This window comes from Erythrolamprus reginae, chromosome 7 (assembly GCF_031021105.1).
Source record: "Erythrolamprus reginae isolate rEryReg1 chromosome 7, rEryReg1.hap1, whole genome shotgun sequence".
Classification (NCBI taxonomy): Eukaryota; Metazoa; Chordata; class Lepidosauria; order Squamata; family Dipsadidae; genus Erythrolamprus; species Erythrolamprus reginae.
Window position 1 is genome coordinate 85,196,607 of NC_091956.1, and position 27,641 is coordinate 85,224,247.

General features: G+C 41.8%; 2 protein-coding genes across 2 annotated transcripts; both read right to left on the bottom strand.

The window, feature by feature from the left end:
* Positions 1-1,456: 1,456 nt before the first annotated feature.
* Positions 1,457-11,025, bottom strand: LOC139170596 (uncharacterized). The gene is made up of 5 exons (XM_070758030.1): positions 10,900-11,025; positions 8,542-8,608; positions 8,371-8,421; positions 2,311-2,901; positions 1,457-1,612 (listed from the first exon to the last, which is right to left on the bottom strand). Exons 2-5 carry the CDS (start codon positions 8,593-8,595, stop codon positions 1,538-1,540), a joined length of 771 nt encoding a protein of 256 aa, XP_070614131.1. The 5' UTR covers positions 8,596-8,608; positions 10,900-11,025; the 3' UTR covers positions 1,457-1,537.
* Positions 11,026-16,566: 5,541 nt separating this feature from the next.
* On the bottom strand, positions 16,567-27,206 carry LOC139170597 (osteopontin-like). Its single transcript, XM_070758031.1, has 7 exons — positions 26,974-27,206; positions 21,535-21,634; positions 20,780-20,830; positions 20,418-20,552; positions 19,308-19,352; positions 18,294-18,521; positions 16,567-17,571 (listed from the first exon to the last, which is right to left on the bottom strand). The coding sequence occupies exons 2-7, from the start codon at positions 21,586-21,588 to the stop codon at positions 17,155-17,157; spliced, it is 930 nt and encodes a 309-aa protein (XP_070614132.1). The 5' UTR covers positions 21,589-21,634; positions 26,974-27,206; the 3' UTR covers positions 16,567-17,154.
* Positions 27,207-27,641: the final 435 nt, after the last annotated feature.

Consider the following 27,641-nt stretch of genomic DNA (forward strand, 5'->3'; position numbering starts at 1 on the left):
TTTTCTATGTGTGTTTTGTTTTTAAATAAAATAGTAAAAAAAAAAATTAAAAGAAAGAGCAATAAAACAGAAGGAAAGACAACCATGAGCCTCCAGAAAAAAGAAATCTGAGAAGGGCTGAATCACACCAACCTCATCAAGGGGAAGTTTTTTATTAACCTAAAGTCTGCTCGAATGTATATATTTTGTGAGTAATACATAACAGGGCCTTGTTATCTGATATCTTTGTTTCTTGTATTTAAATGATTGAACTATGTTATTGTAAAATATTAGTGCTCCATGAATTAATCTTTCTTTTTTCCTTCTCCTTCTATAAAATAAAATCAATCATTACAAGAGTTATTAAAAGAGAGACAGAGAGAGAAGCATTTCAATAGGAAACAAGATTGCTAATGATAAGAGTTTTCTTATTAAGAAATGTGTATCAGAACCTCCCATCAGATAACATGATAATGAATAAAACAATGGATTGTGCTGAAATGACGAGGCTTACTTATGAACTGCAAAACAAACAAGAAAGAGATTTTTACCATATGGGAAAACTGTTACAAGTGGCTAGAAATTAGAAGAGATAATACAAGTTAAATTAACAGGGGAAATTGTTAATATGTGATCAACAAATGTAATGAAAATAGTAAATAATATAGATGTAGAATAGAGAAGCAGGGATATATGTGTGTACGTATATATATGTAAAGCTAGAAGAACTAATATTGTGAAGTGTAAATATATCTGGAAATGAAATAGTTGTAAAAGTGGTTAGTATTTACTTTATTTATTTATTTTGTCCAATACACAATACATATTGGATAGACATGAAGTATTATATATAAAGAAAAGATATAAAAGTAGAGGAGAAGATATATGAAAGGCAGAAAAGATATATGATATATGGGATAAGGAGAGACAATTGGACAGGGGACAAAAGACAGGCTAGTGCGCTTATGTACGCCCCTTACAGACCTCTTAGGAACCTGGAGAGGTCAATCGTGGAGAGTCTAAGGGAGAAATGTTGGGGGTTAGGGGTTGACACTACTGAGTCCGGTAATGAGTTCCGCGCTTCGACAACTCGATTGCTACAGTCATATTTTTTACAGTCAAGCTTGGAGCGATTAATATTAAGTTTGAATCTGTTGCGTGCTCTTGTGTTGTTGCGGTTGAAGCTGAAGTAGTCATTGACAGGCAGGACGTTGCAGCATATGATCTTGTGGGCAATACTTAGATCGTGTTTTATCTGTTTATATTTCATGTATTTTTGTATATCTTGTTTATATGTGGTTTGTTTTAAACTGAAAACGCAATAAAGATGAAATAGGGAAAAAAATAAAAATAAAAGACAGATATAAGCGGGGTGGGCAAGAAGCGTGCATAATGATTTTAAGATCTGAAATCAGAGTCATCACTCCAATCTGTTGAAAATAAATACTGATGTAATTCAGAACAACGACACCATAGATTTATGCTCCAATTTAAATTTTATTGCGAAGTTTGGAGTCATCCTGACAACCACGGAGGGAAACGCACTAATTCAGGTTCCCTACTCTTTCTGAAGTTTACTATCTTGAGCTCTAGCCTCTAAAGATTCCTGGGACAACATCATGGCTTCGGAGTCCTGCAAAAGAAAGAAGAAAGAGACATTGTCAATAGACATCCCTTCTATAGATTTATCTTTAAATAAAGATTTATTTAAATAAAGATTAATTAATTAATTAATTAAAAATTAAATAAATGGAGGATTTATTTGTAATAATAATTTGTTGTTCAAATCTATTTCCCATTTGTATCATTTACAAATGAAACGAATTCTAACTATGGGAATTCCTGGAACCAGTCCCAAAATGATAACGTGACGAAATCCAGAATGAAGTTAAGTTTCTGAAATTTTTGTTTCGTCTCTTCTCTTCCAGAGACTCTCAAAGAAGAGTCATTGGTGGGGCCACAACAACTGAAGCCCTGCCCTTGAAGGGTGAAACTTTCATTACATGATAGCAGCTGTCATTTCCCCACCCACCTTTCGATTTGTGTTATCTTAGGATATCTGCCTTCCTTCTTTATCTCCATTGTGAAGGTTTTAGGATGTTGAGTACATAGTCCAGTGATGGGGAACCTATGGCATGGGTGCCACAGGTGGCACACGGAGCCATATCTACTGGCACGCAAGCTGTTGCCTTGGCTCAGCTCCAACGTGCACAGATCTAGTTATGATTTAAGGGTTAGGATTCTGGGAGTTGTAGTTCACAAGTTATAAAGGGTCCATCTTTCCCCACAATCTGCTTTGGCGCTTAATGCATTGGAAAGTATTATTTCTACCTGCTGTTGCTGGGAACCGTCCTGGATCATACCGACAGAAGGAGCATTGTCATTAGCGGAGACCATCAGCATATCAGCTAGCGATGGAGGATCCTGTAAAAGGAGCACTGGCGATGGAGGGTCTTGTAAAAGGGGTGCTGACGATGGAGGGTCCTGTAAAAGGGGCACTGGCGATGGAGGGTCCTGTAAAAGGGACACTGGCGATGGAGGGTCCTGTAAAAGGGGCACTGGCGATGGAGGGTCCTGTAAAAGGGACACTGGCGATGGAGGGTCCTGTAAAAGGGACACTGGCGATGGAGGGTCCTGTAAAAGCAGTGCTGAAGATGGAGGGTCTTGTAAAAGGGGTGCTGATGATGGAGGGTCTTGTAAAAGGGGTGCTGACGATGGAGGGTCCTGTAAAAGGGACACTGGCGATGGAGGGTCCTGTAAAAGCAGTGCTGACGATGGAGGGTCTTGTAAAAGGGGCACTGATGATGGGGGGTCCTGTAGAGCGAATGATGCTGCTGCTGTGGGTTCTTCGAAAAGCAGAGCTGGTCTTTCAAGATGTTTCAGTTCAGGTTCTTTGGGATTGTTTGCTGGTGTTGGAGGAACCTTTAAAAGGAGTTGAAATATTAAGGATTAAATTAAAAGAATGTTGTGCATTAGCAGGTTTCAAGATTAATAAAGCAAAGAAGAGCCTTCTCTGTGGTGGCCCCAGCCCTTTGGAACCAACTCCCCCCAGAGATTAGAATTGCCCCCACCCTCCTCGCCTTTCGTAAACTTCTTAAAACCCACCTCTGCCGTCAGGCATGGGGGAACTGAGATACTCTTTCCCCCTAGGCCTTTACAATTTACGCATGGTATGTCTGTGTGCATGTTTGGTTTTTATAATAAGGTTTTTTTAGTTATTTTAGTATTGGATCGGATTGTTACATGCTGTTTTTATCATTGTTGTTAGCCTCCCCGAGTCTACAGAGAGGGGCGGCATACAAATCCAACAAACAAACAAACAAACAAACAAACAAACAAACAAATAAATAAAAGACAACAATGTTAACCAAAGTCATGAAAACAGAAGATTAAACAGAACCGATGAATAAAATGAGTTTTAAGTGTGAGTAGAAGGTCAAATATCTGGGTATTGCTATGAAAAACATTAACTTACGTTATTTCAAGGTAACCATGTTAAGACGTAAGATATGTTGGGGAGAAATTACAATTCTCGTTGCTGGGGAGAAAACCCGTCATTAAAAATGAATGATGTTTTTGTTCCAAACTTGTTTTTATAACTGTTGCACCATTTAAATAGTGGCAAAATGATTTATCTAAATTTGTGTGGTAAGGAACCAACCACAAATTAAATATCAGATGCTTACTGTTTAGTTTAGAGCAGAGGTCCCCAACCTTTTTTGCACCAGGGACCGGCTTTAAGCTAGACCAGTTTTCCATGGCCCGGTGGGGGGGGGGAGCTAGCTGTCAGCGGCGCCGTAAAAGGGGCGATCAAGAGAGGAATGGGTGAATGAATGGACGGAGGGTGGGAAGGAAGGAAGGAAAGAGGGAAGGGACAGGAACAAAAGAAGGGTGCAAAGGAAGCAAGGAAAGGTGTGAAAGGGGAGAGTAAGAGAGGAAGGAGTGAAAGAAGGGAATGAGGGAGGAAAGAAGGGAGGAAGGAAAAGGAAAGCAAGAAATGGAGGGAGGAAAGGAAGGAAAGAAAGAAAGGGGGAAGGGACAGGAACAGAGGAAGGAAGCAAGGAAACTTATGAAAGGGGAGAGTAAGGGAAGAAGGTAGGAAGGAGAAAGAAAAGAAGAAATAGAGGAAGGGAAGGTAAAAGAGAGAAAGAAAAAGAGCAAGAAACAAAGCAAGAAAGAGAAAGAAAGAAAGGCAACTTCAAAGAAAGGCTCACTGAGCATCTCTCACTCTCTCTCTCTTTCTATCCCTCTTTCTTTCTTTCTCTTCCTTTCTCTCTCTCCTCTTCCTTTATCTCCTCTCTCTCTCCCTCTCTCTTTCTCTCCCCCCTCTCTCCCCCTTTTCCTCTCTCCCTTTCTTGCTATCTCTCCCCCCTCTCCCTCTCTCTTTCTCCCTCTCCCTCTCTTTCTCTCTCTCCCCCCCTCTCTCTTTCTCTCTCTCTCCCCCTCTTTCTCTCTCTTCTTCTCACTTTCTCTCTCTTGTTTTCTTTCTGTCTCTTTTGCTTTCTCTCTCTCACACTCTTTCTTGTTTTCTTTCTCACGCTCTTTCTCTCTCTTGTTCTCTCTCTTGCTATCTCTTTCTCTCCCCCCCTTTCTCACTCTCTCTTTCTCACTTTCTCTCTATCTTGCTGTCTGTTGCTATCACTCACTCTCGTTCTCCGTTCTTCTCAGCGATGACGCGCGCACGCCCTGCCCGCCTCACCTTTGCGAGAGCACTTTCGCCCCGGGCTCTCAGCAAGGGGGTTTGCAGGAGAGGCGGGGCCGGCGAAAGTGATATTGAATGTCGGGGGAGAACGAGCGGTTGCACGCGCTGCCTATCTCCCTGCTAGCCCACTCGGAATATTCAAAATAAGAAAAGCCTTCGCCGGCAAAGGCTTTTCTTATTTTGAATATTCCGAGTGTGCCGGGAGATAGGCAGCGCGTGCAACCGCTCGTTCTCCCCCGACATTCAATATCACCTTCGCCGGCCTCCGCTGAGGAAAGCCTTTGCCGGCATTTCCTCTCGGCGTCAAGGAGGCGCAGCGGCGGGCGGAGAGAGGGAAGGGGGGGGGGCAGCGGCGTCCCTCCTGGCCTTAGCGGGCCGCCCAACCCTCCCCACCTCCTGCAAACGCGGCGGGCGGCGGGGGGAGAGCGAGGAGCCGGTTCCGGCGGGCGCGGGGCTTGGCTGGCTGGCGGGGGGAGCGCTGCTGGTGGTGCGGAAAGGCCGAGGGGGCCCTTGCGCCGCGGACCGGCTGAAAAGCCCCAACGGCCCGCTCCCGGTCCGCGGACCGGCGGTTGGGGACCTAGGGTTTAGAGGAAAGAAGTAAAAGGTATTTTTGAAGTTAGAAGAAAAACAACCTGAGATTCGAATGGCACGGAGGTCTGTGATACTGCAAAATCAAGGTGAATGTGGATTTTATTGTGGAGAGGGTAGCCTTTATATATTTTTCACTTGAAACAGAAAAAAAGGAATTTATGTTTTATGGTTTTGATGATTGTTGTGAGGGCCTCCTTGTCCACCTCAGGTCATCTCAGATTCTGTTGGGCTATTTGGCCCATAACCTGTTGGGCAGAGAGAGTTTTGTGCACCCAGAAGTTAACCCACCAGGTAGCCATAGTTAACCACTATAACTAATTAAAGTCTCCAATGAAACACAGCAGGCTTTCTTGTAAAAATATATTTACTTCTGTTTTATCAAACTGCTTCTCTAAATAAACTATTATACAATACTTTCATATAACTCTTTTAATACCCATCACTGCAACCACTAAACACTAACCACTCTATAATAATAATAATAATAATAATAATAATAATAATAATAATAATAATTTATTGGATTTGTGTGCCGCCCCTCTCCGCAGACTTGGGGCGGCTAACAACAATAATAAACACAACATGTACAATCCAATAATAAAAACCTACTAAAAAAACCCTATTATAAAACCAAACATACACACAAACATACCATGCATAACTTGTAATGGCCTAGGGGGAAGAGCTATCTCAACTCCCCCATGCCTGGCAGTATAAATGAGTCCTGAGTAGTTTACGAAAGGCAGGGAGGGTGGGGGCAGTTCTAATCTCCGGGGAGAGTTGGTTCCAGAGGGCCGGGGCCGCCACAGAGAAGGCTCTTCCCCTGGGGCCCGCCAAATGACATTGTTTGGTCGACTGGACCTGGAGAAGGCCAACTCTGTGGGACCTTATCAGTCGCTGGGATTCGTGCGGTAGCAGGTGGTTCTGGAGGTAATCTGGTCCATTGCCATGTAGGGCTTTAAAGGTCATGACCAACACTTTGAATTGTGACCGGAAACTGATCAGCAACCAATGCAAGCCACGGAGTGTTCAACAAACTCCTGTTTATCAAACCACTCTGTAACAAACCACACCCATGCAAGGGTGTTCCTCTTTATATAGGATACAGCCAATCAGGTTTCAGCACAACGAGCAAACCCATAAATACATGCTGGCTATGGCTTACATCAGCCTCTCCCATGGTTACGTACCATTTATTTGCTTTGTGATATTACCTTCAGGAATGACCTTATTTCTGACAGGTGAGCCAGGCCCCCTGGGCCAGTGGGATTGCCACTGAAGCAGAGAACAAAAGGGAAGGAGGGAGAAAGTGACTTCACTGAGCCTGAGGAACCACTAGAGGGGGCTGTTTTGACAATGGGGGAGTGGTCCCAGTCAGAGGACGAGGAAGACATTAGAGTGGAAAGTTAGTGGATAGACCCTTTCTATAGAAGATTGCTCAGAAGGCAAAAGGAATTGCATGGAATTTGCCTTCTCCAGGTCCCATCAGCCAAACAATGCCAACTGGCAGGTCTGCGGAAAAGAGCCTTCTCTGCTGTGGCCCCAGTCCTCTGGAACTAACGCTCCACCCCTCCTCACCTTCCGAAAGGCATTAAAAACACGTCTATGTTGGCAGGCTTGGGGCCGTGAGCGATAATTCTACTCTGGCTAGTAGTAGTAGTAGTAATAATAATAATAATAATAATAATAATAATAATAATAATAATAATTTATTGGATTTGTATGCCGCCCCTCTCCGTAGACATTCATAGTAGTATGAATGAGGGATGATTGATTGTTTTACATTGAGTTTTACGTCTACTTTTCTTAATGTTTTAATTGTATTGTACAATTTTTATCTTCGTTTATGTTTTGTCCTGTAAGCCGCCTTGAGTCCGCGAGGAGAAGGGCGGCCTATAAATCTAATTAAGAAATAAAATCTAATTAATAATTTTATGCACCAATTTCGATGGTGGTAATACTTGAGTTTGTATGGACTCCGGAGCAAGAATGCCACCACCATTCTTAAAAACCAATATTCAGCTTTATATATACTGCATGGATAAGATTTACTGATTTTCTTTAGTATAATGTGGGACAAATAGAAGCTTGCATTGGCTTTTGATATTCTGTTATTCATCCTAACTTCTCTGTTTCATTCCAGATCCCTTTGATTGAACAACTGAGGATTTCTTGACCTAGCCTAGATTTATTTGAAAAAATGAGAACCTGATAGAGGAGGAGGAGGAGGAGGAGGGAGGGAGGAGGAAGGGAGGGGGCCATTCAGTGTCATTCTATCCTAGGTTTAGAAAGCTTAGAACTACGTCGCCTTAAACGCGACCTAAGTATTGCCCATAAAACCATCTGCTACAACGTCCAACAATGACTACTTCATCTTCAACCACACCAACACGCAAGCACGCAACAGGTACAAGCTTAAAGTAAACCGCTCCAAACTTGACTGCAGGAAATACAACTTTAGTAACCTAGTAGTTAATTATTATTATTATTTATTATTTATTGGATTTGTATGCCGCCCCTCTCCGCAGACTCGGGGCGGCTAACAACGGTGGTAAAACAACATGAACAATCCAATTAATAAAAACAACTAAAAAACCCTTATTATTAAAAACAAAACAAAACAAACATACACACAAACATACCAGGCATAACTTGTAGTAGCCTAGGGGGAAAGGATAACTTAACTCCCCCATGCCTGGCGACAAAGGTTGGTCTTAAATAATTTGCGAAAGACAAGGAGGGTGGAAGGAGGATGTTGGGATACATAGAACTCACTACCTGACTCTATAGTATTATCCCCTAACCCCCAAAACTTTACCCTTAGACTCTCCACTGTTGACCTCACCCGATTCCTAAGAGGTCAGTAAGGGGCGTGCATAAGTGCACCAGCGTCCCTTCCGTCCCCTGTCCAAATGTTGTTGTTTTTACTAGTATCATGTATATGAATATTATTATATCTTTCTATACTACCAATATGTACTTGACAAAATAAAATATAATAAAAATTTCAGGAAAAATGGACAGACTGTTTCCCTGGCAGTATTTTGCAAGCCGTATTATTTCTTCCAACATACCTATAGAAATAATGTTTGACCTACCTCCTTGTCTTGTACCTGTTCCAAAACATTGTCTGGAAGTGGATGAGCAACCTTGGAAAAAGACAAAGCAGAAGAGGGATGGAGAAAAAGAATTGCCTTTCCTGCTGTCAATACAACTATATTGTCCTTGACTTTTTTTTTAAAAAAAGAAAAAATTGGCAATGTACTTACTGCTAAAGCAAAGATGACGATGAAAAGGCAACAGATTATCTCAACGCTTTTCATAATGGCTGATCCCCTGTAGAGTAGTATAGGAATGGTTGCATTACATTATTACATTACATTATTGTTGCAGTCAGGAAATATACTGCTCAAAAAAAATAATAAAGGCAACACTCAAAGAACACATCCTAGATCTGAATGCATGAAATATTCTCATTGAATACTTTGTTCTATACAAAGTTGAATGTGTACAACAGCATTTGAAATGGATGGTCAATCAGTGTTGCTTCCTAAGTGGACAGTTTGATTTCACAAAAGTTTGATTTACTTGGAGTTATATTGTGTGGTTTAAGTGTTCTCTTTATTTTTTTGAGCAGTGTGTATTTTGGAGCAGGGAGTGGGGGGTGGGGGGGATAAAAATGCATTCCTATATATCCACCAAAGAGTAAATGTGTGAAAAAGTAGAGTAAAGCATAACCAGAATACCTGAGGTATGCTTGCCCTAACAATTTTGACATTTGGCCACAATATTTTGAAATTTAGCCACTATACTCTTAGAAACATAGAAACATAGAAGTCTGACGGCAGAAAAAGACCTCATGGTCCATCTAGTCTGCCCTTATACTATTTCCTGTATTTTATCTTACAATGGATCTATGTTTATCCCAGGCATGTTTCAATTCAGCGACTGTGGATTATCTATCACGTCTGCTGGAAGTTTGTTCCAAGGATCTACTACTCTTTCAGTAAAATAATATTTTCTCATGTTGCTTTTGATCTTTCCCCCAACTAACTTCAGATTGTGTCCTACCGCCTGACTGCACTGTTCACCCATTTTGAGACTTTTTGTTGTGTTTGTGTGATTGAATAGATGCAGGAAGACTAGACTTCTCACTATACAAATAAATTATCAATCATCAAAGAGTGCCATGAAAACCATCCAACTTTTTCTTCACAGTGGTTGTGTTTGCGTAAGACATTTGTTGATGTAATACAATGGTCCTCAACCTTTTTAATGCCGCGACCCCTTAATACAGTTCCTCATGTTGTGGTGACCCCCAACCATAAGTCTAGCCCCAATTCTCCCAACAGAGCTTTAAGCTGATTGGCAGAGGGACACCCCCACTGTCAACGCCTGATTGGTCGGATTGTAAAAATATGTTCCAAGGCACCAGAATAGAAGCTTTAGTTCCTAACACCATGAGAGCAATCATGGGCTTTCCTAAATATGCCCATGTCACACCAACACTCCGCAGTCTGCATTGGTTGCCGATCAGTTTACCGTCACAATTCAAAGTGTTGGTTATGACCTAGAACACCCTTCATGGCATCGGACCAGAATGCCTGATGACAGAGGTGGGTTTTAAGGAGTTTACGGAAGGCAAGGAGGGTGGGGGCAACTCTGATATATGGGGGGAGTTGGTTCCAAAGGGCCGCCACAGAGAAGGCTCTTCCCATGGGTGACGCCAAATGACATTGTTTAGTTGACGGGACCCGGAGAAGGCCAACTCTGTGAGACCTAACTGTTCGCTGGGATTCGTGCGGCAGAAGGCGGTCCCGGAGATATTTGGAGCACTACTGAAATATCTGGAGCACTACTGAAATATCTGGAGCACTACTGAACACCATCGGCATTGACAAAATCACCACGAGTCAATTGCAAAAAGACAGCTTTGCCTGGAACTATCACTACATCTTTGGATGATACCTTTCTCATCATTAGTTTATTTAATAAATAAATAAGTTAACTGTTGATGGCTAGTTGCTATTCCAATAGCGGATTTTAAAAAAATGAACTATTGATGAAGTTTTATCCAGAGCAGAGGTCTTCAAACTTGGCAAACGTGAAGACTTGTGGACTTCAACTCCCAGAATTCCCCAGCCGATGTAGCATAGCTGGCTAGAGAATTCTGGGAGTTGAAGTCCACAAGTCTTCAAGTTGCCAAGTTTGGGGACTCCTGACCTAGACTTTAGCAGCAATTCTGGTTGTCTTAAGGAAGCCATCATCTTTATAACTTCAGTAGAAAATATTATTTATGAGAAAATATTATTTTACTATGAGAAAATATTATTTTACTGAAATAGTAGTAGATCCTTGGAACAAACTTCCAGCAGACGTGGTTGGTAAATCCACAGTAACTGAATTTAAACATGCCTGGGATAAACATACAGTATATCCATTGTAAGATAAAATACAGGAAATAGTATAAGGGCAGACTAGATGGACCAGGAGGTCTTTTTCTACCGTCAGTCTTCTATGTTTCTATGTTTCTAGTAATTTAAGGATAGCAACACTTGTTTTGCTTACAAGGTTCTTGTCTACATTGCCCTAGATAATTCTCAAATAGTATGCAATCATCTCATTACCTGGATCTGAAGAGTAAATTCTCCAAAGGTGGCCAACCACTTAGAATGGACTTCAACGTGTCTTGGGTTTCCGACACAGAGGAGACTTTTATCTTCGCTGCTGCGTTGTCTACAACCCCTGGGGATTTTAATCCTGCCCAAGGATATCAACCCACAGTTTCATGAGGTCAGACTTACATAAATTCCTTATTACTTCCTCTTTATTTATTTTTTGCTTACCCACTTTCTCATCTTTTGGTGGACGTAGAAATGAAGATATAGTTAAGATTATACTGATTAAGATATTCCTTATCGTGATCTAACATTTTGCATCAAAGACTCAGTGGGAGAACTAAAACGAGGTACATGGCATTTACTTCAATTCAGTGTAGGAGTTCTGAGAAACACATGATGGCCTCTTTTTTTTTTTTATGATGCCAGCAATTGATTTTTTTTCAGTCATTAACTAGCCATCCCTTAGATTTCTCATGGATGGAAATATTTTAATGCAGGTGTGCCTTAGTGGTTAAATGAAAGCAATAATTCAATGAAAAGTGGACAGTAAGGGGGGACATGATCGAAACATTTAAATATATTAAAGGGTCAAATAAGGTCCAGGAGGGAAGTGTTTTTAATAGGAAAGTGAACACAAGAACAAGGGAACACAATTTGAGGTTAGTTGGGGGAAAGATCAAAAGCAACATGAGAAAATATTATTTTACTGAAAGAGTAGTAGATACTTGGAACAAACTTCCAGCAGACGTGGTAGATAAATCCACAGTAACTGAATTTAAACATGCCTGGGATAAACACATATTCATCCTAAGATAAAATACAGAAAATAGTATAAGGGCAGACTAGATGGACCATGAGGTCTTTTTCTGCCGTCAGTCTTCTATGTTTCTATGTTTCTATGACAGTTTCTACCTTTAATAATAATAATAATAATAATAATAATAATAATAATAATAATAATAATACTTTATTGGATTTGTATGCCGCCCCTCTCCGTAGACTCGGGGCGGCTAAAAACAATGATAAAAGTTAACTGTTGATGTCTAGTTGCTATTCCAATAGCGGACAATCCAATAATAAAACAACTAAAAACCCTTATTATAAAACCAAACATACACACAGGGAAGGAATATCTCAACTCCCCCATGCCTGGCAGTATAAATGAGTCTTGAGTAGTTTACGAAAGACAGGGAGGGTGGGGGCAATTCTAATCTCCAGGGGGAGTTGGTTCCAGAGGGCCGGGGCCGCCACAGAGAAGGCTCTTCCCCTGGGGCCCGCCAAGCAACATTGTTTAGTCGACGGGACCCGGAGAAGCCCAACTCTGTGGGACCTTATTGATTGCTGGGATTCGTGCGGTAGCAGGCGGTTCCGGAGGTAGTCTGGTCCAAAGCCATGTAGGGCTTTAAAGGTCATGACCAACACTTTGAATTGTGACCGGAAACTGATCGGCAGCCAATGCGAGCCATGGAGTGTTGAGGAAACATGGGCGAATCTTGGAAGCCCCAAGATGGCTCTCGTGGCTGCGTTCTGCACGATCTGAAGTTTCCGAACACTTTTCAGAGGTAGCCCCATGTAGAGAGCGTTGCAGTAATCGAACCTCGAGGTGATGAGGGCATGAGTGACTGTGAGCAGTGACTCCCTGTCCAAATAGGGCCGCAACTGGTGCACCACACGAACCTGGGCAAACGTCCCCCTCGCCACAGCCGAAAGATGATGTTCCAATGTCAGCTGTGGATCGAGGAGAATGCCCAAGTTGCGAACCCTCTCTGAGGGGGTCAGTAATCCCCCCCCCAGGGTAATGGGCGTACAAATGGAATTGTCCTTGGGAAGCAAGACCCACAGCCACTCTGTCTTGTCTTTGAAGTTTGAATATCAATAGTAAATTAAAAAAGCAGAAATACATTGCATACCCATAACCCTTGGAAAGTTAACAATAAAGGTTTTGGAAAAGATATTTTAATGTTGTGATGTGCCTATAGCTTCACAAAGTTCAGAATTCTGCAAGCAGTAACAGCTCTCTGAAATAGACCAAAAACTGACTTCACAGAAAAACTAGAACTATATTTTATTGAAATTGGCTACCTTTGCAGAATTTTGTAAGTACCACCACTATGTATATTCGCCACCAATGGACTGCAGATTTCAATCTATTTTACAGCAATATTTTTATAGACTCTTCACATGATGCCATTGTCTAGATTCCATGGGGGAAAGTTCAAATGGGCTCAGGAGCTATTCTGGTAATACAAATGGAAAAGTAGAGAAATGTGTCCTTTGGTGATCCGTAAAGCCTTACACCCACGTGAATTAATTTTTAAAGAAAAATGTGGAAAGAAACGGAGGGAGTATTATATCTATGATCTGATGGCGTCACAGAATGCTACTTGACATTTTTCATAATCACGATCTGTACCCTGGCACTGAAATCAAAGGATGTCCAGCAAAGAAATATTTTAAAAATATTTAGATATTTTAGATAAATATGCTATGTTTAGATACTGAAAACCAAAAGCCCACATGCCTATTGCCCAGTCCTCCCCAATCAGTGACAAATCAAAATATAAATTCAGATGTTCTGTTGCTTAGAACGTATGGTCCATTTTGGTGCTAGGCTAATGAGCCCAAGACGCCTGCTTAAAGCAGAAGTAGAATATATTTGACAGCAAGGCAATCAAAGAGTTCTGTTCTCAAAGATTGTCCGTGTTTAAAAAGTTTGGGAAATATTTATATAGGGATCTAAGGTTTTGTTAGTACAGTGGACATGATTTGCACTGAGTCTAGGAGGCCATGACATCTTCTCACCCTTTGGGTGAGACAATATTATATATATTTTTATATGTTGTCAGCCATGAATGATGAGTTCAAATCTGGAGGAACTTTAATGTGTGAATAAAGGATTTTAATGTTTTGAAGAGTTTTTAAAGGGTGTGATATGTGTGGCTGGTATTGGTTTATATCCTAAAGGTAAGGCATGTTTAATCAAGTTTAGTCCAAGTGTCAATAAGAGGAAAAAGTTTAACCTGTGCTTTTCTGTTTCTGCTTAGGGTTTGTTGAAGGTCGGGGATAGCTGGAATTGATGTGTGATTTGTCGAGCAGGAAAATGAAGAATGTTTTTAGCTTTTAGTAGCATTACCGGACTCTGTAGTATCATCCCCTAACCCCCAACACTTTACCCTTAGACTATCCACTGTTGATCTCTCCAGATTCCTAAGAGGTCAGTAAGGGGCGTACATAAGTGCACCAGAGTGCCTTCCATTCCCTGTCCTATAGTCTCTCCTATATCTCATATGTAGAAACATAGAAGACTGACGGCAGAAAACGACCTCATGGTCCATCTAGTCTGCCCTTATACTATTTCCTGTATTTTATCTTACAATGGATCTATGTTTATCCCAGGCATGTTTAAATTTCTTCTCTATTATATCCTCTATAACCTTCATAGTGTATTATTGTGTATTGGAATAAATGAATGAATGAATGAATGAATAAACAAACAAACAAACAAATAAATAAATAAAAACTTCTTGCCGCAAACCTCCCAGAGACCAATAAGAGAGCACAGAGTTGGCCTCCTCCAGGCCCCGTCGGCTAAGCCAGTGTTTTTCAAACAAATGTTCCAGGAGACATGGTCAAGTGTGCCGGGGGGAAATTAAACATGGGTCCCCAAACTACGGCCCGCGTGCCAGATACGGCCCATGGAGGCCATTTATACGGCCAGCCGCCAGCCATCTCCACCCGAACATAAACATTCCGCTCACAATCCCTCCAGCTATCAGCGGCAGGAAGAGTGGAGGGAAAGGGAACGCTCACTGACCAATCACCTTCTAGTAAGCATCCTGACCACTTGCGATGAACCAATAGCAGGCCGCCTCCTGGTGGGTCCAGTAGGCTCCTGTTAAGCCCTCCCCAGGCTCTAAAGGCTTCCTTGGAGCCAGGGGAGGGTAAAAACGGCCTCCCAGAGCCTCTGTGTGAGCAAAAAAATCATCTGGTCAGTGCACACACGCACATTGGAGTTGAGCTAGGGCAATGGCGTGCGTGCCAGCAGATATGGCTCCACCTGTGGCACCCGTGCCATAGGTTCGCCATCACTCCCTTATATCATTTTTATTTATTTATTTTTTATTTATTTATTTATTTGTTTGTTTGTTTGTTTTGTCCAATACATAATACACATTGAAGAGAATAGATATGTAGTAATATATATTAAGAAAAGGAAAGAAGAAAAGATATAAAAGTATAGGATATCATATATGATAGGAAGAAAAGATAAATGAGATAAGGAGAGACAATTGGACAGGGGACGGAAGGCACACTGGTGCACTTATGCACGCCCCTTACTGACCTCTTAGGAACCTGGAGAGGTCAATCGTGGATAGTCTAAGGGAAAAATGTTGGGGGTTAGGGGTTGACACTACTGAGTCAGGTAATGAGTTCCACACTTTGACAACACGTTGCTGAAGTCATACTTTTTACAGTCTAGTTTGGAGCGGTTGATATTAAGTTTGAATCTGTTACGTGCTCTTGTGTTGTTGTGGTTGAAGCTGAAGTTACATTTTATTTTATTTATTTTTATTTATTACTTAGATTTGTATGCCGCCCCTCTCCGAAGACTCGGGGCGGCTCATAACACGTGGAAACAAATCATAAATAATCCAATGCTCTTGCGTTGTTGTGATTGAGGCTGAAGTCTAGTCCAGTGATTCCCAACCTTTTTTGGGGGCTATGCTCCACCTAAGCATCTCTAAAATCCACGGGACTGGAAGTGAGGGGGTGAAAGAGGTGATGGGAATGATGAGGATTTTCATTTAGAGCAGAAGCCTTCAATCTTGGCAGCTTTTAAGACTTCAGCTCTGATCTGACCGAACTGTAGTTCATAAAATCGTCTATCCAAATGTCCTTCCTGTTAATGACTACTTCACCTTCAACTGCAGCAATACACGAGCATGTAGTAGATTCAAAGTAAATGTAAACCACTCTAAACTCGACTGCAGGAAATATGACTTCGGCAATGGAGTGATCAATGCCTGGAATGCACTACCTCAAGAGGCCCCACGAAGGCTTCTCCCCACCTTTTCTGGCCCTGTTTCCTCCCAGGAGATTCCTAGAGAGGCCACACAGAGGCTTCCCCCACCTTTTCCAGCCTTGTTTCCTCCCAGGAGATTCCTAGAGAGGCCGCATGGAGGCTTCTTCTTGCCTTTTCCAGCCCTGTTTCCTCCCAGGAGATTCCTAGAGAGGCTCCATGGAGGCTTCACCCCGCCTTTTTGAGCCCTGTTTCTTCCCAGGAGATTCCTAGAGAGGCCCCACGGAGGTTTCTCCCTGCCTTTTCCAGCCCTGTTTCATCTCAGGAGATTCCTAGACAGGCCTCACAGAGGCTTCTCCCCGCCTTTTCCAGCCCTGTTTCCTCCCAGGAGATTCCTAGAGAGGCCCCACGGAGCCTTCTCCCTGCCTTTTCTGGTTACAGTTTCGGAGGCTCGGGTTTGTAAGTGAAAAGTGGTTCTTGAGAAGAGGCAAAAAAGTCTTGAACACCCGGTTCTTATCTCGAAAAGTTTTCAAGTTCTTAGGTAGAAGTACCACTGTTTTGTCCCGATAACTTTTAAAGTACTCTCTTTGGCCACCAGAGGTCGCACATACGACGTAACCCCAAGAGTCCGTCAAGACCGCTACACCAAGGTATAAAGTTTTGTTACTTTATTTAACTCACACCTGTCAACAAAATATACACTGCAATATTAAACATTTCAGAAGTACAGCATTGTAAGATACACAAAAATCAGTGGGCATGTAAAACTAGATTCCCCCCCCCCAAGCGTTTTCCTTCTCTCCTTCAGAGCAAGCGACTGTGAGACAGAGCAGGACTTACGCACCACGAAGGGCACCGATATTTTCCTAAGCATCGTGGCTACTCTTATTGTTCATTTAAACATTAATATCCTAAGCAGGTTTATCTGGAGCAAATTCTACGGAAGATCTATCAAATCGACTCCCAAACAAGCATGAACCAGGCCGGGCTAGCGTCGTTTACATTTGCTGCTAGTTACAAATTGCTACAGCAGAAATCCGAATTATGTGTATATAACAGGGAGCAAACATTCAAGTTGAAGTTGTGTTGCCCTTCTCTCTCTTTCTCTCTCTTTTTTTACCTCAGCAAAAGAAAAAACACTGGTGATGGAGGAGTCGGGCCTTGATCTTAGTCGGGCCCTTACATGCAAACAGTCTCGAGAGCTCCCTCAGATATGTATCGGCTTCTCTTACTCTGCCCTTTTAGAGAGTGACCTCGTTGTCCTCAACACTGTCGTGATGTTCGACACTGTGCTGGTCTTCGGCACTGTGGTGATTCTCGACGCTTTCCAAAGTTTGGTTGCTGACGTCGTCGGGATTGCTGTCTAACTGTCGGAGCTCCTCCTCACTGTGGTCTTTTCCCTGCTCTGGGCTTTCGACGCTTTCCAACGAAAGGTCTACCTTGCTGTGGTCGCGGCTGTCTTCCACACTCTCGGGTTTCTCCGGGCTGTGGTCCTCCAGGCTTGTGGTGTCGTGAGACGCGCTGTGGACTTCGTTGCTGTCCCTCAGCTTACTTTTGTCGTCACTTTCGTGGCTTTCCAAAGAGCGGGACTTAGCAAATTCATGGCTCTCGGCGTCCGGGGTGCTGTCCACTTCATCGGAAACGTCTTGAGAGTCGAACTGGAAAAAAGTCCACAAGAGAAACCGTCAACGGACACTCCTCTCTCATGAGGAATATCTACAATGTCGACATTATAAGACTTATTAATACATATATTGACTGCAACTAGAATGGCAATAGCCCAATATTGGAAACAACCAAAACCTCCTGACGATGCATTGATACTTAAAAAAATATTAGATTGTGCAGAATCTGATGCTTTAACTTTTAAATTAAAAAACAAGGAAGACTCCGAAGTACTTTTATGATTGGTTTAAAAGAAGAAAAGAAGAAATAAAAACTCAAATTAAAATACAACAATAGCAATTCTAAATTCTAAATTCTAAATAATTCTAAATTCTAAATTCTAAATTCTAAATTCTAAATTCTAAATTCTAAATAATTCTAAATTCTAAATTCTAAATTCTGAATTCTGAATTCTGAATTCTGAATTCTGAATTCTGAATTCTGAATTCTGAATTCTGAATTCTGAATTCTGAATTCTGAATTCTGAATTCTGAATTCTGAATTCTGAATTCTGAATTCTGAATTCTAAATTCTAAATTCTAAATTCTAAATTCTAAATTCTAAATTCTAAAAATTCTAAATTCTAAATTCCAAATTCCAAATTCTAAATAATTCTAAATTCTAAGTACGCCGCCTTGAATCGCCTCGAGAAGGGTGGCATATAAACCTAATTAATTAATTAATTAATAAAACAAAGCCATCAACTGGCATTTACCTTTCCTGATCTCCCCAAGCTCAGGTCAACGTTTGCCCTGTATTCATAAGCTGGGACGTCTCCTCTGTTGGTGACGGAATCAGTGAAAGGGGCCTCAGTGGGAAAGTCGGTGACGGTTTCATGAGACTCATCGGACTCATCTGAATCTGGATGGTCATCGTCTTTGGAAGCATCACTATGGTCATCGTCGTCATCTTCATGGCTTTTGCTGGAAGAGGCCAACAGAGTCTGGCAAGGAAAGCAATGCAACTTTGGTTATGCCGTGTGCACAAGGACAGACTTTGCTGTAAGTTTGAATAAACGTACAGTGGTGCCTCTACCTACAAATGCCTCTACTTACGAACTTTTCTAGATAAGAACCAGGTGCCTCTTGTCAAGAACCATTTTCCACTTACAAACCTGAACCTCTGAAACTGTAGCCGGAAAAGACAGGGAGAAGCCTCCGTGAGGCCTCTCTAGGAATCTCCTGGGAGGAAATAGGACCAGAAAAGGTGGGGAGAAGCCTCCGTGGGGCCTCTCTAGGAATCTCCTGGGAGGAAACAAGGCCGGAATAGGTGGGGAGAAGCTTCTGTGGGCCCTCTATAGGAATCTCCTGGGAAGAAACAGGGCTGGAAAAGATGGGGAGAAGCTTCCATGGGGCCTCTCTAGGAATCTCCTGGGAGGAAACAGGGCCGGAAAAGGTAGGGAGAAGCCTCCGTGGGGCCTCTCTAGGAATCTCCTGGGAGGAAACAGGGCCTCCACCCTCCCTGTGGTTTCCCCAATCGCATGCTTTACTTTTACATTGATTCCTATGGGGAAAAAACCGCTTCTTCTTACAAACTTTTCTACTTAAGAACCTGGTCACGGGACGAATTAAGCTCGTAAGTAGAGGTACCACTGTAGAGGCTTCTGGGCAGGTGGGCGGGGCCTCATGCTCCCCTCCTGATTGGCTCTCCAGCGATCGACAGGAACGAGCGAAGCAGAAGTATTTCATCCCTGAGTCCAATAGGCAGAAGGACGTTGAGTGAAACTCACCTGTTGCTCAGTGATCTCGTCCTGATCTTCCAAAGACTGAGAGTTCTGGAAATGAAATAAAAGTGCTATTAAAAACGACTAGTGGATTTGGGAAAAGAGAACACGGCAGGCAAGCAGCCCGATTAAGCAAATAGAATTCGATAACACAGATAGTTCATGTAGTGAACTTTTTTGCACTGCAAAAAGTGACTTGTGACCATTTTTCACACTTATGACCATTGCCAAATCTCCATAGTCATGTGATACACATTCAGATGCTTATTTGTGACGGTTGCAGTATCTCAGCGTCCTGGGGTCCCCGTCTGCGACCTTCCGCCAAGCAAAGTCCAACGGAGAAGCCAGGTTCACTCTACAACCACGCTACTAACTTCACAATTGATTCACTTAACAATTGTGGCAAGAAAGTGGGGCAGGATTCACTCAACAGCTGTCTGGCTTAGTGCCATAAATTTTGGGGCTCAGTTTTGGTCGTAAATCGGGGGCTACCTTTGAATACAGCTGGAGAAGAGATCGGTAGGTATATTAACAACCATTAACCACGGCTAATGATCAGCTTTGGTAGCAATATAATTCTGAACACAGTGGGGTGGAGAAATTCTCTGGGAAGCTACGAAAGTGACGACAAAAGTAAGTTGGCGCCTTGGAACATATTTTTACGATCTGACCAATCAGGTGTTTACAGTGGGGGTGTCCCTCTGACCTTCCTGCCAATCAGCTTAAAGCTCTGTTGGGAGAATTGGTGCTAGACCTATGGTTGGGGGTCACCACAACATGAGGAACTGTATTAAGGGTGTGTGACATTAGAAAGGTTGAGAACCACTGCTCTAAAGCAGTGTTTCCCAACCTTGGCCACTTGAAGATATCTGGACTTCAACTCCCAGAATTCCCCAGCCAGCATTCGCTGGCTGGGGAATTCTGGGAGTTGAAGTCCAAATATCTTCAAATTACCAAGGTTGGGAAACAGTGCTCTACAGCTTTCCAAGTTATTGCACTTGCAACTCCCCAGATAGCAGCATCTCAAACCAACCCATCTGCGTTTATTGGAACATCCAAAAACTGTCAGGCTGAGCAAAGCTCCTAACAGTTCATCCAAGAAGACGTCTTGCGTACCATTTGAGAAGATGTATGTTCTGGGGACTCTTGGCTATGTTCATGGCTGCTTCCGTGTTCTTGACTGTTTTCATGGCTATGGGAATGGTGGTGGTGGTGATGGTGGTGTCCGTGAGCTTCACTTTCTTTGGAGCCCTACAACAACACAAAAACGTTAGAATTTAGCATGCGACACCTTGGTTGCACCTAAAGGGCAATCTCATAAATAATAATAATAAAAATAATAATAATAATAATAATAAGTGTACCTTAAACCCCTCCCCTATTTTTAAAGTTTTAGATAAGAAACATAAACAATCTGGATCGGTTCAGTAGAGATCATAACCAAAGCAATTCGCTGCACACCTACAATACACACTTACATGTTTTCTTTCCGCACTCTTGGAATCGTCATGATGGCTCGATTTGCTGATCTTTGAGTAGAAGAAAAAATAGACAGCATTGATTCCTCTTTGCTGCACTAAGGAACAAGCCTCGATTGACTTGTCAAATGTATAGCATATAGAAACATAGAAACATAGAAGATTGACGGCAGAAAAAGACCTCACGGTCCATCTAGTCTGCCCTTATACTCTTTCCTGTATTTTATCTTAGGATGGATATATGTTTATCCCAGGCAGGTTTAAATTCAGTTACTGTGGATTTACCGACCACGTCTGCTGGAAGTTTGTTCCAAGCATCTACTACTCTTTCAGTCAAATAATATTTTCTCACATTATTTCTAATCTTTCCCCCAACTCACCTCAAAGTGTGCCCCCTTGTCCTTTCCTATTGAAAACACTTCCCTCCTGAACCTTATTTAACCCTTTAACACATTTAAATGTTTTGATCATGTCCCCCCTTTTCCTTCTGTCCTCCAGACTATACAGATTGAGTCCATGAAGTCTTTCCTGATACGTTTTATGCTTAAGACCTTCCACCATTCTTGTAGCCCGTCTTTGGACCAGTTCAATTTTGTCAATATCTTTTTGTAGGTGAGGTCACCAGAACTGGACACAGTATTATTCCAAATGGGGTCTCACCAGCGCTCTATACAGCGGGATCACAATCTCCCACTTCCTGCTTGTTATACCTCTAGCTATGCATACTTATATATACATACATATAGCCTACTTACTGGTAAGGCAAAGGCAACGGTGAAAAGACACAAGACAAGCACCGCAATTTTCATGATGACCGATCCTTGTGGAATAGTTTGCAAAGGTTTGGTAAGATTCCTGTTTGAAAACAATAATAACAATTCGTTTGCCCTGTGTTTTACAAACTCTCTAATTAGATATAAACAGTAACTGCAGACTAAAAGTCTCGTATGGATTGATCAGACACCTGCCAATGAACTGCCTAGGTTGCAATGTTGATAAAGCTTTTTCTAGATGGTACTTTCTTAAAATCATCATCATCATCAACCTCATCATCATCATCCACGTAAAAAGTGGTGGACTGCCTTCTAGTTCTCTCTATATGGTGTCAGCTGGTGGGACCGCATGGGAGGGCCTTCTCTGTAGTGGCTCCAGCTCTGTGGAACCAACTTCTCCCCTGAGATCTGTACGATCGCCATCATCCTGGCTTTCCAAAAGGCTGCCAAAAACTTGGCAGGCGTGGAGCCAGTGAATGGCTCCATCGTATCCCGGACATATGGATGGATATTTTACAATTGTGTTGCTGCTTTTATAGTTGTTGTTTTTATACTATTGGATGGATGACTGCTTTAAAGTAAGGGCTTTGTGGCTGTTTTTATCTTTTATATGCACCAAGACAAATTCCTTGTGTGTCCAATCACACTTGGCCAATAAAATTCAATTCTATTCTATTCTGTTCTGTTCTATTCTATTCTATTCTATTCTATTCTGTTCTGTTCTGTTCTATTCTATTCTATTCTATTTTGCTGTTTTATTGTTCTATATTGCTCTTAGCCGCCCGGAGTCTGTTGGGCGGCATACAAATCCAATAAATAAATAAAGAAATTAAAGAAATCAATATTTATTATTCTCTTTCACATCACCTGGCTGAGATTTAAAGGAGCAGAACTAAAAAGGATGAAATCTGGGAGAGGAAAGCCTCCCCTTAGTCCACCATATTAATATCGGCCCATGAAAGTTTGCGGTCTGATTTAGATAAAACCCACCAAGCCGTAAGCTGGTCTGTTTGCATTTTCATTGAAAGTGAAGTGGTAACTTCACTTATTATGTCCTTGCATTATGTGCTGAGTAGGGCACAGCAGCTGATTCAACCAACCATGGTTTGAAGCATTCTGGCCAAATATACATATATTATACTAGCTGATAATCCGGCATTGCCCTGGTATTTATTTGTTTATTTTTATTTATACATATTTATACCCTGAGGGGTGTTAGGGGTGTCTTAGCCTCCACAGTATTTGTTTCCAGATAGTAAGTCATCTGTGAACCAAGCTTGGTTAAAATTGCCCAGATTTATGCTGGGACACACATACAAACATATACGTTTATATATAGAGAGAAATTTGAATGTAGATTAGCTTCATGGAAATGCGTGAATTCCCACAACATTCCATAAATATAGTGACCCAACACACACAAAAAAAAGATCGGAAAAAATTGAAACCCACAAATATATTAATACAGTATATATAGAAAAAAGACTCCATTTCTAAACATAATGTAATACTGTAATGCTCTCTACATGGGGCTACCTTTGAAAAGTGTTCGGAAACTTCAGATCGTGCAGAATGCAGCTGCGAGAGCAGTCATGGGCTTTCCCGAAAATGCCCATGTTACACCAACACTCCGCAGTCTGCATTGGTTGCCGATCAGTTTCCGGTCACAATTCAAAGTGTTGGTTATGACCTATAAAGCCCTTCATGGCACCGGACCGGAATATCTGCGAGACCGCTTTCTGCCGCACGAATCCCAGTGACCAGTTAGGTCCCACAGAGTGGGCCTTCTCTGGGTCCCGTCAACTAAACAATGTCGGTTGGCGGGCCCCAGGGGAAGAACCTTCTCTGTGGCGGCCCCGACTCTCTGGAACCAACTCCCCCCAGAGATTAGAACTGCCCCTACTCTCCCTGCCTTCCGTAAACCCCTTAAAACCCACCTTTGCCGTCAGGCATGGGGGAACTGAAACACCTCCCCCGGGCATGTACAATTTATGCATGGTATGTTTGTTTGTTTGTGTGTGTGTGTGCGTGTGTTTGTTAGTAAATGGGGTTCTTTTTAAATATTTTAAATTTATTTGGATTTGTCATGATTTGCTGTATCTTGCTGTGAGCCGCCCCGAGTCTGCAGAGAGGGGCGGCATACAAATCTAAATAATAAATAAATAAAAATAAATAAAATAATATTAAATCTTGGCTACACGGAATAATCTTGGTTAGTCTTTTCATTGAATTGCTAAATAGTACATTCATGAGCAGAGAATCAATGCATCTTTGCTTATGAAAATAATTTCTCATTTCCCCTTAAACATTATGTGAAATATGCAATACACGGGAAAGAGGTATATTTTCCTTTAATAACATCTTAAGAGTGTAAGAAACATACTAAATATTTGGATACTTTTGATAGTGGAATATAGAAACTCCATACTTATTTGCTGATAACTAATATTCAATTCAACAATTCTATTATCTGTGCATAAAAAGAGAACAATTTGAAACCCATTTCAATGCGGACCGTAATTTAGGAGTTTTAGATGTGGCTAGGGCAGCAGGATGCAGTCTCTTGGGAAGGAGGAGGGAAAGTGAGAGTTTATTATGAAATAAGATATTTCAAAACTTAATGGAAATTCTGGGAAAGAAGGTTGCAACAAATCGGTATTTCTTCTACTTCTGGTTGCCTGACATAGGCACACAAATAGAAATTTAATCCAAGCATAATTGTAATGCTTTAGCAGCAGTGCCATCAATTTGTGATGGGCTCCTTTCTTCTAAAGCATTTTGAGAAGATTTCCAAGTCAGATAGGATTACACTGTTGTTTTGTAACACTTTGGGGGGAAAACTGATGAATCAGGACTAGAGGGATGTATGAGAAACTGATGAATCATGATGGAAGACTGTATCAGAAGCCAGGCTGATGGAGGGGCTGGCATCCTTCCTTATGCGTTGCCCTTCCTCTTAGAAGGTTAATGAGCACTTGTGCTAAAAGCAAAAATCAATATGAAAACACTGCACCAAATTATATCTGACTAACACTCCTTAAAGAGCCTGTCGAAGGGCAGAGAGCCCATGGTTTTTAATGGAGATTAAATGCAAGACTTCTAGCCAGAAATATTTTGCTAAATAAATGGGTGCTGTATAAGACGATTTTTTTTAATGGAGATTAAGTGCAACACTTTTAGCCAGAAATACTTTGCTAAATAAATGGGTGCCGCATAAGACTGGGGACCAGCAAAATTTGAGCTTTGCTCGGATGAAGCTGCGAGGGTTTAATTTACATCGGGATCCACCAGTCCTCTGCTATCAGGATATTTCAGACAAAGGACATATTCTTGAATGCATACATACTGCATCATTTCCCCAGATTACTAAATTATTTTAAATAGGATGGTTATATTTTGCCTTTAACAGCAGAGGCAGGAAGCAAGTGTGCAGTTTCTGGAGATAGAATAGAATAGAATAGAATAGGGTAGGGTAGGGTAGAGTAGAGAAGAGAAGGGTAGGATAGGGTAGGGTAGGATAGGGTAGGATAGGGTAGAGTAGAGTAGAGTAGAGAAGAGAAGAGAAGAGAAGGGTAGGGTAGGGTAGGGTAGAGTAGAGTAGAGAAGAGAAGGGTAGGAAAGGGTAGGATAGGGTAGAGTAGAGTAGAGAAGAGAAGGGTAGGAAAGGGTAGGGTAGGATAGGGTAGGATAGGGTAGAGTAGAGTAGAATAGAGAAGAGAAGAGAAGAGAAGGGTAGGGTAGGGTAGGGTAGGGTAGAGTAGAGTAGAGAAGAGAAGGGTAGGAAAGGGTAGGATAGGGTAGAGTAGAGTAGAGAAGAGAAGGGTAGGAAAGGGTAGGGTAGGATAGGGTAGGATAGGGTAGAGTAGAGTAGAGTAGAGAAGAGAAGAGAAGAGAAGGGTAGGGTAGGGTAGAGTAGAGTAGAGAAGAGAAGGGTAGGAAAGGGTAGGATAGGGTAGGGTAGAGTAGAGAAGAGAAGGGTAGGATAGGGTAGGGTAGGATAGGGTAGGATAGGGTAGAGTAGAGTAGAATAGAGAAGAGTAGAGAAGAGAAGGGTAGGATAGGGTAGGGTAGGATAGGGTAGGATAGGGTAGAGTAGAGTAGAATAGAGAAGAGAAGAGAAGAGAAGGGTAGGATAGGGTAGGGTAGGGTAGAGTAGAGTAGAGAAGAGAAGGGTAGGAAAGGGTAGGATAGGGTAGAGTAGAGTAGAGTAGAGTAGAGAAGAGAAGAGAAGAGAAGGGTAGGATAGGATAGGATAGGACAGGGTAGGGTAGGGTAGAGTAGAGAAAAGAAGGGTAGGATAGGATAGGGTAGGGTAGGGTAGGGTGGAGTGGAATGGAATGGAATTGAATAGAATAGAATAGAATAGAATAGAATAGAATAGAATTCTTTATTGGCCAAGTGTGATTGGACACACAAGGAATTTGTCTTTGGTGCAGATGCTCTCAGTGTACATAAAGGAAAATATAAATTTGTCAAGAATCATGAGGGACAACACTTAACAATCAGGAAACAATCAATATTAATAAAAAAATCTGAAGGATACAAGCAACAAGTTACAGTCATAATTTCTGGGCCCAGAGGCTACCGGGTTTTTTTTAAAAAAAAACCTAGGACCCCTGATAAAAACAGCAGTTGATAATCCTAGTTAACCCAAATCATGATCAACTCATGCCTTATCTTCCTCTTCTGACTCACTTCAGCACCTTCTACACCAGTCTTGGAAATTAGATGAAGGGTGGGACACCCAAGCAATGACCGCTTGCCCAACATCCCAACTCTGTTGCAATCATAACTTAGCTATTCCGCACCCCTCTGCAATTTAGCACTAGCGATAGCAGAACGCAGACGTTAAGCCATTCTGAGCCAAAAAAGAAATATTTTATTTATTTATTTATTTTTATTTATTTATTTTGTCCAATACACAATGAGGGTTTTAGTGGGTATATATCTATATATACATAGTAAAATACATGATGAAGGTTATAGAGGAGATACTCATAGTAAAATACATCTAAGAAAGAACAGAAAAGAAGATATAGTGATAGAACATGTCAATGAAAGAGTAGAAGAAGAGATATAGGAATAGAAGAAAGGAATAGGAGATATAGGAGAGCAATAGGACAGGGGACGGAAGGCACTCTATCCCCCAGCACCCTGCAGCAATTTGATTCCAAGCTCCTGCTAAGAATGAGCCACTTGTATATAAATAAATATAAAATTTTCTTAGTGGCAGTTTCAATCCCTGTATCTTTAAAGCTGCTGCCCAGATGCTATGCAAAACTGCACCGTGGTTGCAATTGAATCCATTTCAGGCCAAACGTTCCCCTCTCAGTGGAAATTGCCCCCAGGATGTTTTTCCCTTCATAAATTGCAGCCACAGCTGGAAAGCAACACAGGTCAGAAAGACAGACAATTCGGTACCTGGAGCGATGCTATAGATCCTCAGGCAGCTATGTCCGGTGAAGATGGGAGCAAGGCTGAAGTCACTTCTCCCCTAGTTCCACTCACTCTCTCTCCTCTTCTCTCTCCTTCTGTTTCCCCATCTGCAGACCTCTGAATTTAAACTGTAGCCCAGATAGCAGGCGGCCAATCTGCGCCAGGCGGAAGGAATGAGGTCATGAATTTCCTGGTCCCCCGTCCTCCCACCATTCTGCAAAATTTCCTCCTGGGGGGGTTTTGTGGCTTCCCAAGCAAACAAGGAGCAGCTATTCCATAGTTAAAACATTACTTATGCAAAGTGCGATTAACTCGTGTGTTTAGATCAACTCCCTGCACTCTGTCTCCAGAGGAGAGGGATTTAATAAGCAGGGGACCTATTAACATTTTATGGGGAGAACCACATTAAATTTTATCTTCTTCTTTTTTTAAAGATATCGGCTAGGAATGCTAGGATATAAATAACCCCTGCAAAGTCTAAATCTTGGAGCTGCTTGGTATTCCATTTGCATGAAAACAAGATACGTCTTAGAGCCTTTACGTTTTGGCATTTGGATGAAGAGAAAAACATCTTTTTTTGGTCTCTTTTTCTACTGCCAATTTTTGCAGTGTGTCTGGCATCTTAAATATCATTCAAAGTCCATCTGATTCTG

Coding starts and splice junctions, on each gene's coding strand:
- LOC139170596 (XM_070758030.1), bottom strand. CDS start 8,595: ATGAAAAGCGTTGAGATAATCTGTTGCCTTTTCATCGTCATCTTTGCT. Junction 8,422..8,541: donor TCGTCATCTTTGCTTTAGCA/GTAAGTACATTG, acceptor TCTTTTTCCAAG/GTTGCTCATCCACTTCCAGA. Junction 1,613..2,310: donor ACGGTTCCCAGCAACAGCAG/GTAGAAATAATA, acceptor TTTCTTTTGCAG/GACTCCGAAGCCATGATGTT.
- LOC139170597 (XM_070758031.1), bottom strand. CDS start 21,588: ATGAAAATTGCGGTGCTTGTCTTGTGTCTTTTCACCGTTGCCTTTGCC. Junction 20,553..20,779: donor AGAGTGCGGAAAGAAAACAT/GTAAGTGTGTAT, acceptor GTGTTGTTGTAG/GGCTCCAAAGAAAGTGAAGC. Junction 17,572..18,293: donor GCTTGGGGAGATCAGGAAAG/GTAAATGCCAGT, acceptor ACTTTTTTCCAG/TTCGACTCTCAAGACGTTTC.